The sequence below is a fragment of the Brachyhypopomus gauderio genome, chromosome 21, assembly GCF_052324685.1.
Source record: "Brachyhypopomus gauderio isolate BG-103 chromosome 21, BGAUD_0.2, whole genome shotgun sequence".
In the NCBI taxonomy this organism is placed as follows: Eukaryota; Metazoa; Chordata; class Actinopteri; order Gymnotiformes; family Hypopomidae; genus Brachyhypopomus; species Brachyhypopomus gauderio.
The window spans coordinates 2129236-2146973 of record NC_135231.1 but is presented as its reverse complement, the minus strand read 5'-3'; the positions used below and the strand labels follow the sequence as shown (position 1 = coordinate 2146973).

The following is a 17738-nucleotide window of genomic DNA, read 5'->3' as shown; positions in this document are numbered from 1 at the left end:
GCTGGAGGTGATACTAAGGCCAGTTTTCCAGCAGTAATTTTTTCGAGTTCACACAGAGATACAGGTTGTGTGCTCTAACGGTGAGATGTAAAAAACGGGCCAGATGCACTGGTGCAGAATGTAAATTAGTATGCCATTCCAACACCTTAGGAAGACTACATGCTTCAGTGGGAAAATATTCCACATGCAGTTCTCCCAAGCTCAGTGAAGTCTGATACTTAGTATCTAGTACCATCTGAAACTTGTGACTAGTTGGGCTAGGATTACTTTTTCATAAATGATATCAAAAAGGCTTTCATTCCACCAGTCGTGTTCTGTTTGAACACACACCAACTATTCAGATGATGAACTAAGGGGTACTGTTAGAGAACACTATCTTAGAGGTACTGCAAGGGAACACAATTTTAGAGGTACTGCAAGGGAACACTATCTTAGAGGTACAGCTAGAGAACACTATCTTAGAGGTACTGCTAGAGAACACTATCTTAGAGGTACTGTTAGAGAACACTATCTTAGAGGTACTGTTAGAGAACACTATCTTAGAGGTACTGCAAGGGAACACCATTTTAGGAGGTACAGCTAGAGAACACTATCTTAGAGGTACTGCTAGAGAACACTATCTTAGAGGTACAGCTAGAGAACACTATCTTAGAGGTACAGCTAGAGAACACTATCTTAGAGGTACAGCTAGAGAACACTATCTTAGAGGAACACTATCTTAGAGGTACAGCTAGAGAACACTATCTTAGAGGTACAGCTAGAGAACACTATCGTAGAGGTACAGCTAGAGAACACTATCTTAGAGGTACAGCTAGAGAACACTATCTTAGAGGTACAGCTAGAGAACACTATCTTAGAGCAGGGGTGCCCACAGTTTTCAGCTTGCGAGCTACTTATTAGATGACCAAGTCAGAAAGATCTACCGGGGGTGGCGGCGAACGTAATTCGTTGAGCGGGGTGGGGGGGGTGGGCGGAGGGGGGGGGGGGGGGGGTGGTGAACGTAATTTGTTGAGTGGGGGGGGTGGCGAACGTAATTTGTTGAGTGGATTGCAGATTGGCTACCGTGAATGTCAATCAAAATACAACCGTCAGTGCAGATGTGCGATTCATCTACTACTATTTTATGTGACGCGATCTACGCACATTCCTTCGCGATCGACCGACACTTCCTTCGCGATCGACGTAATGAGCACCCCTGTCTTAGAGGTACAGCTAGAGAACACTATCTTAGAGGTACAGCTAGAGAACACTATCTTAGAGGTACAGCTAGAGAACACTATCTTAGAGGTACAGCTAGAGAACACTATCTTAGAGGTACTGCTAGAGAACACTATCTTAGAGGTACAGCTAGAGAACACTATCTTAGAGGTACAGCTAGAGAACACTATCTTAGAGGTACTGCTAGAGAACACTATCTTAGAGGTACTGCTAGAGAACACTATCTTAGAGGTACTGCTAGAGAACACTATCTTAGAGGTACAGCTAGAGAACACTATCTTAGAGGTACTATAGCAGAAGCACTGAGTTAGGAATCCTTTGAGTTCCTCTTGAGCTGGTGATATTGTTCTGGTACAGATTTGAGAATAATATAAAATGTCCAACACAGTGGTAATACATTGAACTTGCTTATGCTATACTGAGCTGTGTTTATTGAATCATTGCGTGGCAATCCAAAACTGAATGCAGACCACTTTTAAGCTCCTATACATAGTTTCAGAGTATGTAGACCAAGATGCTATCAACACCAAGTAACACTCGTGACAGAGAAACGTGCCGCATAGAGACACGACGTGCCGTAAAGCGCCACACAGTGTCGTAAAATGTTGCAAATAAAATGTTATTTATTTTTACGGCGGTTTATCAAATATTTATTATTATTTATGGGGAGATGGACCGCAAGCCGGTACAAATTAATTAAAGGGCCGGTTCTGGCCCGCGGGCCGCCAGTTGAATTGCCCTGCCTTAAAGCAATACCTCATACCTCTTAAACCTCTACCAACTCAGCACTCACCAAATCTACATACTAAGATCATGGCAAGACTTGGCAAATACTTTTGAAGTACTTCCAGACTGTAGTTACTACAGTAATTGAAAACCGCACTCATTCTGCAACTGTGAAAAAGAGTTGTAATGGGTGTCGCTGTAATGGGTGTGGTGGAGGGGCTAAAGTGAAATGTTTTTGGCATATCAAATACAAAATGACATTCTAAAATATAAAAAATACACATCCCTCAAGGTTGACTACTCGTTTATAAAATACTAATGAATCAGCATCTAACTGCAGTATTTCATCATCATTTGAATGCTATAAAAACTTTTATGAAAGTTTTAATAGATAATTTGTTGTTTCCTTTCCCTTCACTTAGAAATACAAAGATTTTATAAAACATTTGTTATGCTTCAACTTTAAGATGACAAACTGCTCTGTCAGTAGACTTATTAGATTTTGCTTTCGGAGCATGCTTTCTGAGCATGACACTACCCAATACACTACCTAATACAGCACTCATATATTTTAAAAAAAATGTATTTATGTGTATATTAACAAAAGGTCTGCTATCCTCAGAAGAAAAATAGATTCCTTTATATATATATATATATATATATATATATATATATATATATATATATATATATATATATATATAGTGTTAAAATAGTCTTTAGGTTTTGGTGAACTCTCAGTGAAGAACACAGATGGCCTGAAACTTGAAATGTGAAATGGAGAGCAAGTTAATACTGAATGGTGCCAAATGAATGAATGCCATCTTAGATCAACAGTAAAATCAAATTAATTATATGTACCGGAAAGCAAAAGAAATGGATTCCCCTCTCCACTAACGAGTCGCTATTAGAAACACGTACATTTTACTGCTTACTGAATAATTGATGAAGTGCACTTGTTTTATAACTGCATTTTATAAGTGAACTATGTTTTGGGCACAATTCATCACCCAAACTCCCCCCACATATGCATAATTGCAGTCCTGCAAATCTGCAGTACACCCTTGGAGTTTGATTCCAATCCTGATCTAGCTAACCTGTTCCAATTAATCAAGGCCTTCAGTAGCATGTGTATATTAGAGTGAGGTGTCCTGCCTGGACATTATCTGGGTGGTGGATTCCAGTCAACATGGCATTAACTCTGTTGATGTAGCAGTCTCGTTGAAGGCGCTGATGTAGCACTAGTTTGTCAGGCGTGTCAGTGCTGGTAGGTTTTGAAATGTGTCTGTGTCATTGCTGGGTTGAGTGTAGTCTTGACTCTCAAAAATATCCAGCTAACATGGATCCTGCAAGCAGACTACTATGAATGTCTATGGGATGCTTGTGCACTATAACAGAAAAGCTAAACACTCTAACTGTACACCCACAAATTACTTAAAGAAAATTACAGAATTCATACGTGTATTAATGTATGTATCTGTTTCACTTTCACTATTGATATTAAAAAACTTTTTTCTTATCAAACCGTATTGTTAAAGAAAGTACTATTGTACATGATAACCATGTAACACATCTCATTTAATTATGTTCTAAGAAATGTGGACGTGCCGGCTAATATTACGCAGACAACTGATAATAAACACCGATAATAATTCTCCTTACAGAAGTGATTACTAATGCACACGACTACAGTTCCACAGTACGGTTGTAATACAATTAGATGCAGTTGGTCATACTCGTGTCTTCCACGTCACGGTAGAGATGCTAAATATTACAATGAACAGCATGCAGACAATATTCAGATGGCCAGCGAGCCTAGGACAAATTCCCATCCCGTCCGTAGGTGTGAGTGTATGTCTTATCTCTGGACCCTGAAAGCTCGTCGCGTTCTTGGTTTTCAGTTCCGAGGATTATTGCCCTGTTAGTGCGTAAGGCGACTGGCTTGCTCCTCTTGTGCTTGGCTCAGTCGCCACAATCCGACAGTTTCCTTTGGCAGTTTTCACGAAGGCGCGTCTTGCTGTGGGCAAGTTTGAGGAAAATATCTTGGATTAAAGTGAGGACCGTTAATAAAAAATATTCATACTGTCATACTGTGTCACTTGCGAAAAGTGTTCAGACTAACGCTCAGCTTTAGATGAAATCGTCGTATGTGGAACAGTGGCAGTGAAAATGTGTGTATAGGTGGGAGAAACGCGAAGAGGCTGAAAACTGTGCTCAACTCATCCAGGCAAGTACCAGCTTGTTTCAGGTCATTGTACTACAGTATATGGCTACTGATGATTTAGCAAAACAATTCGTACAATTTCGCTTTCTTCCTATTGTGTGGGGGGAAAGCATTTGGTCAAAGAAAATGCTCGAAGGCGGTTTATTTCATATTTGAATAGTTTTGATGTAGGCAGTAACGAATATGTTTGGACCCTCGGGTACAGCACTTTGGCTTCTAGTAAACACGTTAAGCTAAATTTCATATAATTGCGAAGAGGAAACATTGTTGTGCATGTTTTTTTGACATGTCGACGTGCAAAGCAATGCATGTGCATGATGGCAACATCAACGCAATTTTAGATTTACCGCCTGGCAAAACATTGTTTTTCATAATTGCTTTAAATGTTTTGAGATTCATTGACCTTAGGTGCGGGTATGTTTGTACCGATAAAATTCAATATTTGATGTGAAGTACATTGATCAATTCTGCTCCTTATAAACGTTGGCATTAACTCATTAACTGTCAGTAAACACCACGGAGATGGATTTATCTTGTTCTGAACATCTGTCAAGGGTACCCAGATCTACTCCATCTGAATCATCTAAAAATAACAAAGGGATTAATTGGATTCTAATGCTACCAAAATCAGCGCTTCTTTTGCCAGCCCATTAACACTGTATGCAAATTACATGACAAAGTGAATCCGTTTTGGGTATGTAAGAAAATTCAAATTTGAAAAACAGGAAACTAAGTGTTAATTAAGCAAACAAAAATGCATGGCTACTTGTTAGATTGTCTGGTTTGTTTTTCATTGCTTATGTTCACTGAGCAGAGGCTTCATAAAGAGGTGATAGTTTGGTGATGGTTTTCTTATTGTGTTTCTCTTTGTTAAGCTTGAATGTATTTCATTCTTCATCTTAACCCTGTACCATCAAAGTGCAAAAGTCTTTACAGCTGTGTCCGGGTTGTCAAAGATTTTTGCATTTAGCCAGACTGCGAATTCAGAATCACTGTCTCAACTATAAACTTTATTTACTTTGCAAGAAAAAGTGATTAGAGGTCTTATCCATTGTAAATGTTTATCACTTTCGTAACCAGTAGAGTATTATAGGAAAAGTTCTAATGATTCCATGCAATCATGCAATTTCTCTGATCCCTTGAAAAAAGTTGCATCTGTTCTAATTCAGTTTTATATTGTATTCATGATACTGAAAGCATGCTCAGGTAAAACCCATGATATTTCACAGGCTGCAAATAAGAATGGACACCTTTTCTTTTCAGGCAGTGTGATGTCTTTAGTAGGAAGCAAACAAGTCTCTCCTTTACTCACACTCGGGGAGTTATTGAGAGGAATAGCAGTTTTTGCTGCACTCTGCTGGTTTACATGAGTAAAAAAAAAGAAAAGAAGATGATTCTCATAGCATTGTTGCTGTGTATCCACATGCTGAAGCGAGTGGGAGGGATTGAAGGGAGGAGAGTGTAGCAGCCTCTTTAACATATTAAGGGATTTTCCTCCCTCGCTGGCTCGTGAGTCACAGGAAGTTTGTTTACAGAGGCCCCATGCTGGGACCTTGCAGCTCACCAGAGATGATGTAGTGTGCCATGCCTCCTGGAATTCTGCTTAGATCTAAACAGCACAGCTGCAGAGCTGCTTTAGGCTAACCTCTGGGATGATACTCAGTTTAATTAATGCATGTTATGGTTTTTTAAAGGGAATTAATCTCATTACTATTGTATCTATGCTGTAAGACGTTCTCAGGTGAGAATACAAAGAGTTCAGGGGATCATGTAGGTATGTTCAGAATTCAGTGAACATGATTAGATTTTAATTGTTGTATGACGGTGTAACCAAAAAGTGATTGACGATTTTACTACAGTATAGTACAGTACTGCATTAAAGTACAGTAGTGCAGTAAAGTTGACATTGAATGCAGGACATTTATTGCAGCATTTGATGAGCCTTGGCTAAACAGAGAAACCTTTATACAGATGGTGTATGTGGATTAAGTGCAGTTGATACACGCCAGATAAAATATTATTGCTCTACCCTCCTTGATCTTGTCTGAATTGTAAGAGGATGTCTCATTTGTAATTTTAAAAGTGGATGAAAGTACTGGTGCACTTTTTGAGAATCGCACCAACAACAAAAACACATTGAAACAGCGATGGTGCCCGAGTCTGAGTTGGGGCCCGAGTCTGAGTTGGGGCCCGAGTCTGAGTTGGGGCCCGAGTCTGAGTTGGTGCCCGAGTCTGAGTTGGGGCCCGAGTCTGAGTAGGGGCCCGAGTCTGAGTAGGGGCCCGAGTCTGAGTTGGGGCCCGAGTCTGAATTGGCCTAGTTCTATTAAACTGAGGTCCTGTTATTCTTTCAGTCTGGAGCTGCAGTTGTAATCTCCTGACAGTATGGATTCTGGCTGTTGGAGGTTTGCACTTGATTATCTCTTTCTTTGTTAGCAAAGCAGAAGTCAGTGTCAATGCCATGGGTGGGGGCATATGTAAAAGTATGTTGGATGTGCTCTGTTAATTTCATGTGTATATTAATACATTTGCTGAGGGACACTCGCTACGGGATAGTGACCATATTACCAGCCCAAATTGTAGAAAGTGAGTCACTGTTCCTTTGAATTGGGATTTATGTTCTGGAATATACGGTGTGTCACACTCTGGGCTACAGCCATGGGCAATAATCTACATGTCTCTACCTCTGTAGCTGTCACACAAAGAAATTGATACAGGTAAAACTTGTGTTTTGTAGCTGCTTATATAAATGGATATATGAGGTTAATCAAGGTTTAAAAATACTGTAATAATGGACATTCTTACTGCACGGTTTCTCATCTTGAATGCAACTATTTCATTGCATTCATACTTGCAAATGTCTTAAGGATTTAAGGTTTGGTCATTTCAGAGACAAGCCTCATTGAAAAATGAAGTGATGTGCACAGACATGGACTTTGTCTAGACTACAAAGCCAATAATAAAATACAATTAATTGTCCAAATAAGACTAAGGGACCTGCAGGGACAGGCTCATAGATATCAATACATTCATCTGAGGCCAAGAAATTGATCTGAGACCTTACAAAAAGACTTCTTGCACGCATCTCATTTTAAATGTTAAATATATTGTTTGGGAAACATGTATACCATGAACATGACAAAGAATGAGCACTGCCAAACAGTACCTTGTGATTTTTCATCTCTGTAGTGTATAAACTGGTTTACTTGCTGGGAAAAGATTTAATGTGTTAAATGTAGAAATCTTTATGGTTTTTGGGACTCTGGGAAGAATTCTTCTTTTCTGTTATTGCAGAAAGACTTTTATTCATGCTAACTCATTTGTGCTGATTCAATATTACATTAAACTCAGGAATGCTGTTTTAATGTGGTATCCAACAAGATAATGTTGGCATTTGCAATAAGAGGAATGTAATGTAATAATGCAATTCAGAATGCATTTACAATAAATCTGAACCTGAATATTTACACATGATATACTCATTCATAAAGCTTTTTCTAAATGGAATTTACTTTCACATAAGTACATGATTGATATTTCAGTGTTTCACATATTTAATATTGTTTATTCACAATTTTCCTATTATCCTATTCAGCATTAAAGTGTTATATATCTGTTCTCTCCCAAGTGCTTTAACAAGTTTTGAAGTGCAGTTCCATGCTGTTACATATGTTTCTAACTGCTATTAATGGACTTTTAAGTTCTCAGAGTAAATTGCCTTTTTTTATGTTCCCTAACGAGGTTCAAGACGTTTAGTATTGACCCTCTTCAGGTTTAAAACAGATGAATCAACTTACAAAGTAAAGACTGAATATGAATATTCTATTCTTGTTAACTCTTTCTGTCTTGTCTTTTGATTTTAGGCCAGGGTGGTTCACGATTGGACAAAGGCGGCATTCTATTTACCTGTGATTTAATGTGAGCTTTCACTGACCTATGACAGTTAAAATGGGGTTTCCATGGAAACTGCTGCTGCTGCAGTCATTGATTGGGTGCCTTGCAGGTAAGCATCTTGACCTCATCCGTAACAATTTCAATGCATTCTCTGCCATATATTTATCCTTGTCTTGTAGTATTAAGGCTGAATTCCATTCATGAAAGTGACACTCCCCAACGGCACTAATCTTAAAGAGAGATGGCTTTTATGGTGTTTGTTGGCTTTGTAATGTAAATGTATATCTTGGATTAGATTACCATATCAATGCACAAAGAAGCATTACCATATGAATTTATAAAGAAAGGATTGAAAAACTTTAATCTTTGAGGCTAGGTGTTCTGAGACCTTGAAATGCTGAGAGCTCATGTTGTCCATTTAACTTTTGACACTTTCACTTTTTAGTGAAACTCAAAACTCTCATAACTTGTTTCACTCTCATAACTATGACACGTGCTAAATAAGTGCCATTTTTATTCCATACCTGCTGTTTATTTTGTTGCTGATTGATAAAGTATGGGGCAAGAATGACAAAATGAAAACTTAGGAACTTAGAAAGCAGTTGTAACACATATAGCACTCCGCGATTACCTTATCAGCACAGGTTTGGGCAGGATTATTGGCTCGGTGGTAGTAGAAAATACCCTTCATTAATCTCTTTTGATGAAGTGCTTACACCTTCTCCCACACAAAGTATCCTATGTCATTTTTCTGTGGCTAAGTTAGATTTTTTACAATGTTCGGTTTACTTAAAGTGACACCCTCTTGCCGAATTTATGAATAAAAGGATGCTCCTCTGTTGGAATGTCGTGTTTCAGTGCACACTGGTTCTTTCACAGTTGAAAAAAGCAACTTGCCTTGAATCACCACGAGTAACATAACTGGTTATCTATAATGCATGCTGTGTGGTTTGGAGTCAGTACAGTGAGGATGGGTATGGATGCGGTGTAGTGTCAGGCCTGGCCTCTCTGCACACGATGAACTCCCTAAGAGAGCTTAGAAGCAGTGCTGCAGCCCTCCCAAAAAGAGAACCGGGCCATGCGCACACCGGGGTGGTTGATTAAGGTACAGCGAGCACCGAGAAGCGTGGACGTGCTTGGAAAGGGCAGTTCATGTGTGCAGCAGTGGCTTCATAAAAGGTGACCTCTAGATGAGAAATGTGTAGCAAGACCAGCCACTAGATTTGGTCTTCCTTCAGTGCGTTAGACTGTATAATGTATTGCAGAGAGGGGAAAAAACACCTGTCCCCATACACATTTGTTTTATATTCAATTTTTGTTGTTGTTGTTGTTGTTGAAATAGTATCATTTTAGAATTTGAATTTTTACCTTTCTGATGGTCCATAATCCAGGAATTCTTTTGGTTGTTGTTCATCAAAGGTTTTGTAATGCATCCATAGAACTTTAAAATTCATTGTTTTATTGAACTGTACAGTATATTTAGAGGGAGGCAGAGTGGTATGTAATGAAGGATGTTTGACCTCACTAGTCTTTACAAACCCTTTTGCATTCAAAAGCATTCCAAGGTCAAATAAAGGTTAAAATGGAAGGTTCCTGAAATTAAATAAGCAAAAGAAAAATGGCATTGTTGAAAAATCTAATAGCAATTTGCTTGTGAAATGATGTCTGTGCATTGCCCTCACTAATTACAAACCATTATATCAACTGTGCAGATGCAACAGCAACAAAGAGCTACCCACAACTGTACATCAAACTGACAGAAAATCATTGTCTGGCATCTAAACTACTTAGCTGAGATTTATTACTACTGCTCAGTGGACTACAGCAGATCCTAAGTGAAGAAAGGTCAACCACCCATAAATGAGTTAAATTATTGGATGTACATTGCTCCAGGATCATATATTGATATATAGCTTTCTGCTATAAGAAACAATCAGATGACTGGATATTAGTCCATAATCTCATTATTTCATTTATTGTCAAAAGAAATGTTTGGATTTCCTTCCTTTACAGCCTATTGTTGCAAACTTTAAGAAAAAATATTATTGTAATTGTAGATTTCATAGCTGTTCTAAAGTGTGGTATTTCTGTTTTAGTGGTATATTGTTTCAACTTGTTGTTAACTGAATTTATTGACAACAAACCGATTACCAGGAGATATTGTCCTGTGGTGTGAAGCAGGATGTTCTGGCTGACAACAGTGAAATATGGCCATCCATTTCATCATTAGCAGGCACCCAGGACCTTCACAAGGGCCCTCGGTATTCATTGAGGTTTCCTCTCCACAATGACCGCAGATGGTGCTAAATCCATGGACTCTATCACCAGCAATGGGCAAAGGACTATGCCTACAAAAGGGAGATGTGGATAGGGGTTGAGAGTACCAGTCAGATGTCCTTGGTAAATGGCTACACCTTCTCTCCAGTCCTACAGCCAATACCTCTGAATTCTGTGCGTAGCATCGTGTAGACACTTAAATGTCCTTCCTGCTCTTATGGCAAAGGTTTATGGCAAGCACCTTCTATAAGTGAGATTAATCTTGACATTTCCGTCACCTACTAACTGTCACATGAATGCCCACAGGTAAACCCCAGCCTGCAGTCTCATAATCTCTATGTCTATGTATCTTATCGATGGGCCTGTTTGGAGGTCCTGGGACATGGGGTGCCGCTGTTTGGATTAATGATTCTAGATTCCGTGATTCAATTTGAAGTGGTCCTTGTAGCTGTAGCATTAGCTCTCTGAGTTGGAAAATACTTGCCTATAGCTTTCTGGATATATTCCTGGTTGCTGCGATCTGTGAAGGTTGCTCTGTCTGTTTCCCTAGAGCAAGAATAATAATCAGAAGCTCACCTTTTTAACATCGTAGTTACTCTCTGTGAGAGCATAAGTAGAAAGGGGAACAGCACGGCACATTGGTTCATCTTGACTATCTGAACATGAATGAAACTGTCTCAGACGTGTCCACTTCATCAGTATGTGGCAAGTGTCTGACCGCCACACAGGTGATATTTGCGTTCTTGCAAGCAACATCAAAAATGTTTAACCAGACAGAACTTGCTCAGAGCCTTTCCAAGGGGTGCAATGAGGTCACTGTGGTGATGAAGAAATTCCTAATCATCTTTAGAACAGTTCAAACATCACATTTTGTAACAGCTTCATCAACCCAATGACCAAGCTAGCACCATCTGAACCCACTTCTATTCAGATGTCCTTGTAGATTCAGTACAGTTTAGGGAACATCCTAGAAAAAAAAAAAAGACAGGTGAAATTCCCAGCCTTTACAAATTCAAATGTGCTCCAATAATCTTGCAAAAATGCACATTCACATGGATCCCACAAATGCAAACCACCCAAGAATATTCGGGAGCACCTCATTAGCACAGACCTTGACCAGATGGAGCACTGACCAAATATAACATCACAAGGTATTCAAATTATTCTGAGGTGTCACTAACAGCCAATCATCACTGTACAGAATCTACCAGGGATTTACGCCATGTACAGATCAAAATTAGTAAGGATCTTTATTCAGTGTAGCTGTTCAGGGGCGGTAAGCATAAGTAATACATGGTCCTGAAACTTGATATCATCTCATTAAATCCACTGTAGTCAGTACAAGGACAGAGTCTGTTGTGCTTATGAAAGAAGAAAAACCTGAATTCCAATCTAGTCTCTTAGATTTAATCCCAATCCCCATGGCCATAGTAGATCTGGAATGAGGTTGTATTGCACCAGAAGGACATCAGAGGGATGATTGGATTATACTCCGTGGGATTCGTTGTGCATACTTAAAATAATTGCTGTGTTTGGAGACTAATTGAGTTGTTCACCTTATGAGTAAAGATTAATTGCTACACCTATAAGTTTTGAGTCATGCAAAGTGGAAGTTTTTAATAAGATTACTTATTTGTCCTTTGCTCACAGTGCAATGATATCTTGGTGGATTCTTAAAAATTCACTTATTAATTTTAATTGATAATATCTAAATGAAGTATTGTCACATATTTAGATGCTTAATTATCCAAATATAATTATTTTGCTCTCCTCTCTGCTTCACCTGTAATTAAGAGGAGTGTATCAAGCCCCTTGAGCAAATTCTTTAGTATGTCAGAATCTGCTTTGTTAATTTGGAATCCCTTATTCTGACATTCTCATGTTTTTTTTTACATTTTCCAAAAAAAATAACTCATGCCCATGTGTGAGACTAGCTACGCTCTCTACTGTGGAGACCTCTCTGTGTTGTCTGTGGCATTGTTTGCTGGCGTGTATATGGATGCCTTATCTTTGGGAAAGGTGCCTTAATGCCATGAGATTGGCTTTTTCATTTGATACATAAATCCCCTGAATCTGAATCAAATAGGCTGCATGAACTGCCTTGCCCCTTCTCACCCGCACACCCCCATCTGGGCCTGGATATTCACGCTGAGGTAAGCTGTCTAAATTCACCGGCTTGTCAGCTACTATTGAATTTGAGATTATTTTTATTTGGGGTCTCAAAGTGCTTTCTGCATTATTACCCCCTCTCCTCCACCTTCCTGGCCGACCATCTTGTGGTGGCCGATATCCATAAGCAAGTCGATCTAAAATGTGGAAATGTGCCTTTCACAGGTCAGTTCTCTAATACTTTGTGTTAGTATTCAGAATTTGTCAGGGGCAGATCACTCTAGGGTAACAGTGTCTGCCCTGACAGCTCTGGTGTGTGGGCACAAATCAGACTATCCACGAGAGCGCTGGCACTGCTGATTATATCGCCAGAGCTCCAGGCAACAACATGGTTTAAGATTTGCCCTCATTAATATTTCACTAACACCTTGTACATGTTTGAAACCCTTGACAAATGTCTGAATTTGAATCCTTCTGTAGATATCCAGGATTTAATTTAAAGTTTCATTTCTCTTCATGAATTGATACACATTGCAACTTTTGTCTTATTGGCAAAATTAACGTTGGCTTCTGATCAGTTTTTTTAACTCATATATATATATATATATATATATATATATATATATATATATATATATATATATATATATATATATATAACACGTTCTATAGTGAAGGGATTTCAGCAGTTTGCATCAGGTCTACTGAGCCCTCTGGCAGCACCTGCAGGAACCTCTCTAGCTTTTCTATGACTGAACACTTTTCCTCCTTCTCTAGCTGATGCTGATATCATTGAATAATAGAAGTTATTTCCTTTTCAATGTTAGATCTAAAAACATATATTAAGGACTTGGAATTTGAACGGGGGCTCATCCCTTAACCATGTAGCTAGTTTGGAAACGGTTTGGTGGTGCATGGCATAGTGCATGCTGCTAAAAGGGCATACTTGATGACAAATTAAGGAATTATGCAAGAACATTCAATTCCTTGGGACCTGTAATCTGTTTGCAACAGTTAATCTAATCAAATCACTATGTGTAGATCATACAATAGCTCTTTATCCTTGGGTCTTTCAAACTAATAATACTATATTAAATATAATCTTATTATGTCCTCTCTCGTACTTTAATGTTTGTTATGTAGGCATGTTTGTTATCTTACTAGGTGATGAGTTTTTAAAATTGTATTCTTCTCTTAAAAGAACATGAAATGAAGATTTCCAATCACCAACTGCCTCTCTTTTGAATAGTGTACAAAGATAGTTTTGGCCAGCATTTGATAACTGTTTCTGTAAATACATTTCATAATGGAACATAAATGTACAAAACAAAATGACAGTATTATATAGGTGGTCCCAAACAATAAGAAAAGATAAAGCGATAATAATGATTGAATTTTGATGAATTATTTACATAATATTTACATGAAGTAGAAGACATATTCCATTAGAATATGGAGCTTACAAGACCCTCATTTACATTACTTTTTAAATATATTTATTTTTAGATATTCCAGGCACTCTTGTAACCTCATTAGACATGTATTCTCTCCATTTTCCAACTACAGGACTGCATACTCAGAATAATACTTCAAATGCCATATAATGGTGAATTATGGTGTAAAGGAGTGAATCTGAACATGCAGTCACTGCTGATTCTAAACCTAAAAGAAGTGGTTGGTGGAGAGGTTAGAGGTTAGTACTTTGTTGCATAAAATCTGTAAATGTGCTGATTTTCAGAGATTATAGGTTCCATGATGGCTACTCTTTATGGGCTAAAATCAGAGTGTACCTCAAATGCTCTTTCTTGAGAAAAGGAAAACAGCTTTTCTGTTTTTCTTGTTGTCATTAGATCTGTATAAAATCTGTATAAAGCACAATAGTGCATTTCCAGATTGTAACTCATTTCAAATTAGTAAAACGTGTCTATTGTGCACATGTATCTGCAAAGGACAAGCTAAGGTGTACCATTTGCTCTGATACTTTTCTAGTAAGTTTGCTTTGCATGCTATGGCCTGTAGTAAAACATTAACTTGTATATTATGCAAACCATATTTGCTCTTTAGAGAATGCCTATTCCCTAGTTGGGGAATATCCTGTCTTACTCCAAGGCAATTATAGTTAATAAGAGATAATACGTGTGTTAACCTGTTAACCATGCCACTATACATAAAAAGGATACTATGCATAACACACCACAGAATATTTAGTGAGAACATGGAATAGCTTCCTGTAAGCTTGGGTAACACTTAATATCTAATGGCTAACAGTTTGCCTTTTTCTTTCCTTTACAGCTGTTCAGAAAAAAGATGTTGAAACTCATATACTGAGAGACACAGAACATTTTAACTGCATTTCCATGGAAGAATCCATTTAGTGAACAAAATAGATGCTGACCAAACCCTTGTGCTAGAGCAAAGCAACTGGGAGTGAACCAATCAAAATTCATACCTTCAAATATGCTGCTAATGTCACTATTTATTTTGTTTAAATTATCATGGAATGCATTTGAGGAGGTTTATTGGATAATCATCTGCATTTTTAACTTGTTTTATTGTCTTTTTTCAGTATTCAGATTGCAATATAAAAGCTTTATTCATGGTCCAGCAAGTTGCTTTCCCCTCAAATTCATTTGGTAACTTTATTATATTGACACACACAAGAAACATTTGGAGCACAAAACTACTGTTTGCAGCAGATTATGTGAGCTTGTTTCAGATTAAAAGAGGGGTGATCTGAATTGATTTAAGGTGCCCAGTGTATTTGCAGACACTTGGTCTGTTTTGTGTAACTAGCCTGGGTTTGCTCATTGACCTTTGTAAGTCCGTGTTTGCCTTTGCTCTTTTTGTTTTCTTTTAGTATCTTTTGTTTTGTATCTTTTGGTTGCTTCTTGTGGCTTCAGGAATGAATTAACAGTCTACCTTCATAACCAATGATGTTGAATAACTATCTGTAGGAAAATATTGAATCCACCAAAATATCCCGTTTTAATTCCAACTACAATGTCCTGTCTTCATGGTGCTGTGCTGTTTTGGTGCTACTGTCTATAGTGTCTAATCTATAGGCACAGGTGTGTACATGGCTGCCATTACCAATGGAATCAGCCTGAATGTATTGGCTTCACATTAGTGGAAGAAAAACAGTTTGATATTCAACTTTATTTGCATTTCATATTCTACCTCTCTTTAACTGGATACACACCAAATTATATAGGTATGTCGGCATTCTCATTATATTTTTGATTCATATTCAGAAGGTGATATTCATTAGTATATCCAGTCCAGAAAGGTGCTCTAGCATTATCAATGAGACCTGTTATTTTTATTGTCAGACTAGCACTGAAATAATGAAGTTAAAGAGTTAATGAAAGACGTTATTGTGAAGATTAAGAACAAGAGAACAAGTAAGCACAAGTAGAAATAATTATTAGATTTCCATTGCTAACAGGGGAAAATGGTAAGCTAACTACAAAACAATGATCACTAGAGTAAGTTCAAAAGAAAGTAGCATTGCTGAATGGATCCGAGTAAACATATATAAGAAAATGATGGTGCTTTGCTTTTTATTGTCTTCTGCGCCATTTCCGAAGCATTCAACAGCGTAGTGGGAATGAGGATTGCACCTCCTGCTGGCGACCAAATTCGGTGACTGTGGTTGATGTGAGGAGGACCCTGCTGGGAGTGAACCCATGTGAAGCGTCAGTCACATGCCTTAAAGGCTACTGCCCTGATGCACTTACCCCAATTGTCATGAAGTGCTTTGAGTGGCTGGTCATGGCTCACATTATGGACTCCATCCCACCAACACTCAAGCTCCAGCAGTATGTTTAAAAGAAAAACCAATACACAGAGCGATAACCTTTGCCATTCACCTTTCATTATCACACTTGGACAGCAAGGACCCTTATGTTATAATGCTATTCACAGACTTCAGTTCAGTGTTCAACACCCTCATAGCTCGGAAGCTGGTAAGCAGTAAACTTTACTCACCTCTCATGGTCCCTGTGCACTTCCTCCTTTGTGAAGAAAGCTTAGCAGCTCCCTTATTTCCTAAGGAGACTGATGAAGACTGGCAGATGCACACTGATCCTTAGCTGCTTCTACGGAAGCGTTATGTAGAACGTTCTAACCTACAGCATCACCTGTCTGGTATGGAAATTACCCTGCCTCAGACAGGAAACTGCAGTACATGGTGGAAAAACTACCTTTCCTTTGTGTGTTACTACTTTTTCTCCACTTGTCTGATATTTTATTGACTAATGCTGGTCGAGTTTTCCTGCTATCAAGGATATTTTACAACAAGCACTGTATATGGAGGACCTGCAGCCTGAGGAAATATCTCAATGGCTCCCAATATGGTCTGTTTACAACCCTGCAATCTGGATGTAGGTTACAGAGCATTTGGTCCAAGGCTTCTAGAACTTTCTTCCCATAAGCAGTCAGATTGCTGAACATCTCTGCCAAACAGACACATACACATTCAAACTGAAGTGCTACCTCAGCCCTCTTCTCACATCTACTGAAGTACCTACTGCACCTAGTTACTCGTGATGACACTTTACTCATTTTAATATGTATATTGTCTGCTTCTCTGACAGTGTTCAAGCTGCTATGGGATATTGCAAGTAATCGGCATACACCAAAAAATAGATGTAAAATAGTATTCTGTGCACCCTGTTACCCACATCCAAACTTCTGTTGACTTCTCTCCAACCTGCTGTCCTGTGTTTGTTTATACTGTATATTGATGTATATAGTTTATTTAATAATTACATAGTTTATTATATGACCTACAGATGAACTTTATTGAGGATCTGTTTACAGTGTCCTGGAAATGTCCGTGTCCTCGACAATCTACACTTCCTCACTCAGTGCATCTGTGATGAGAAAGAGTAACAATAAATCTCCCCGACTATTGTTGGCACTGTTACGTAATAGTTGTGTTTTCAGAGGTGCATTAGCCTTCCAATGCAAATTAACAATGCCATAATTGGTCCGTAAGGTCTTGATTTAGAGAGATTTTTATTTCGTAGAGGAGTCCTTATATCTAGCAAGGACTGGATTTTAAGACCTTTGAAAGAAAAAATATCCAACAAGATTTTGAAAGTGCATAGAATTATAAAAAAAATAACTCCAATAAAGACATTATTAATAAAATAAAACTTACTCTTGTTGAGATGAGAATTGGCCCTAGAGGTATAAGACATAACAAATGCCTTGACAGGCCAAAAATCAGTTTAAAGTCAATTAAATGGATTATCATTGATAACTGTGTGAATAACTCAATGTATTCTAA

At 38.3% G+C, this 17738-nt stretch overlaps 1 protein-coding gene across 9 annotated transcripts in view; it reads left to right on the top strand.

Annotated features, from left to right (window-relative positions):
- Positions 1 to 17738, top strand: part of cntn3a.1 (contactin 3a, tandem duplicate 1) — an 87259-nt gene that overhangs the window by 18817 nt on the left and 50704 nt on the right. For 6 of the 9 annotated variants that reach the window (XR_013122798.1, XM_076984403.1, XM_076984401.1 and 3 more), the window contains one exon: positions 8029 to 8168. The exons of 1 other annotated variant lie outside the window; for it this stretch is intronic. Coding sequence is in view for 7 of the 8 variants with exons in the window: in XM_076984403.1 (XP_076840518.1) it covers positions 8102 to 8168 (67 nt within the window). In the remaining variant the exon portion in view is untranslated. Of the gene's footprint in view, positions 1 to 3750; positions 4172 to 8028; positions 8169 to 17738 lie in introns of those variants that run through there. 2 more of the 9 variants (XM_076984405.1, XM_076984402.1) reach the window with 2 other exon arrangements.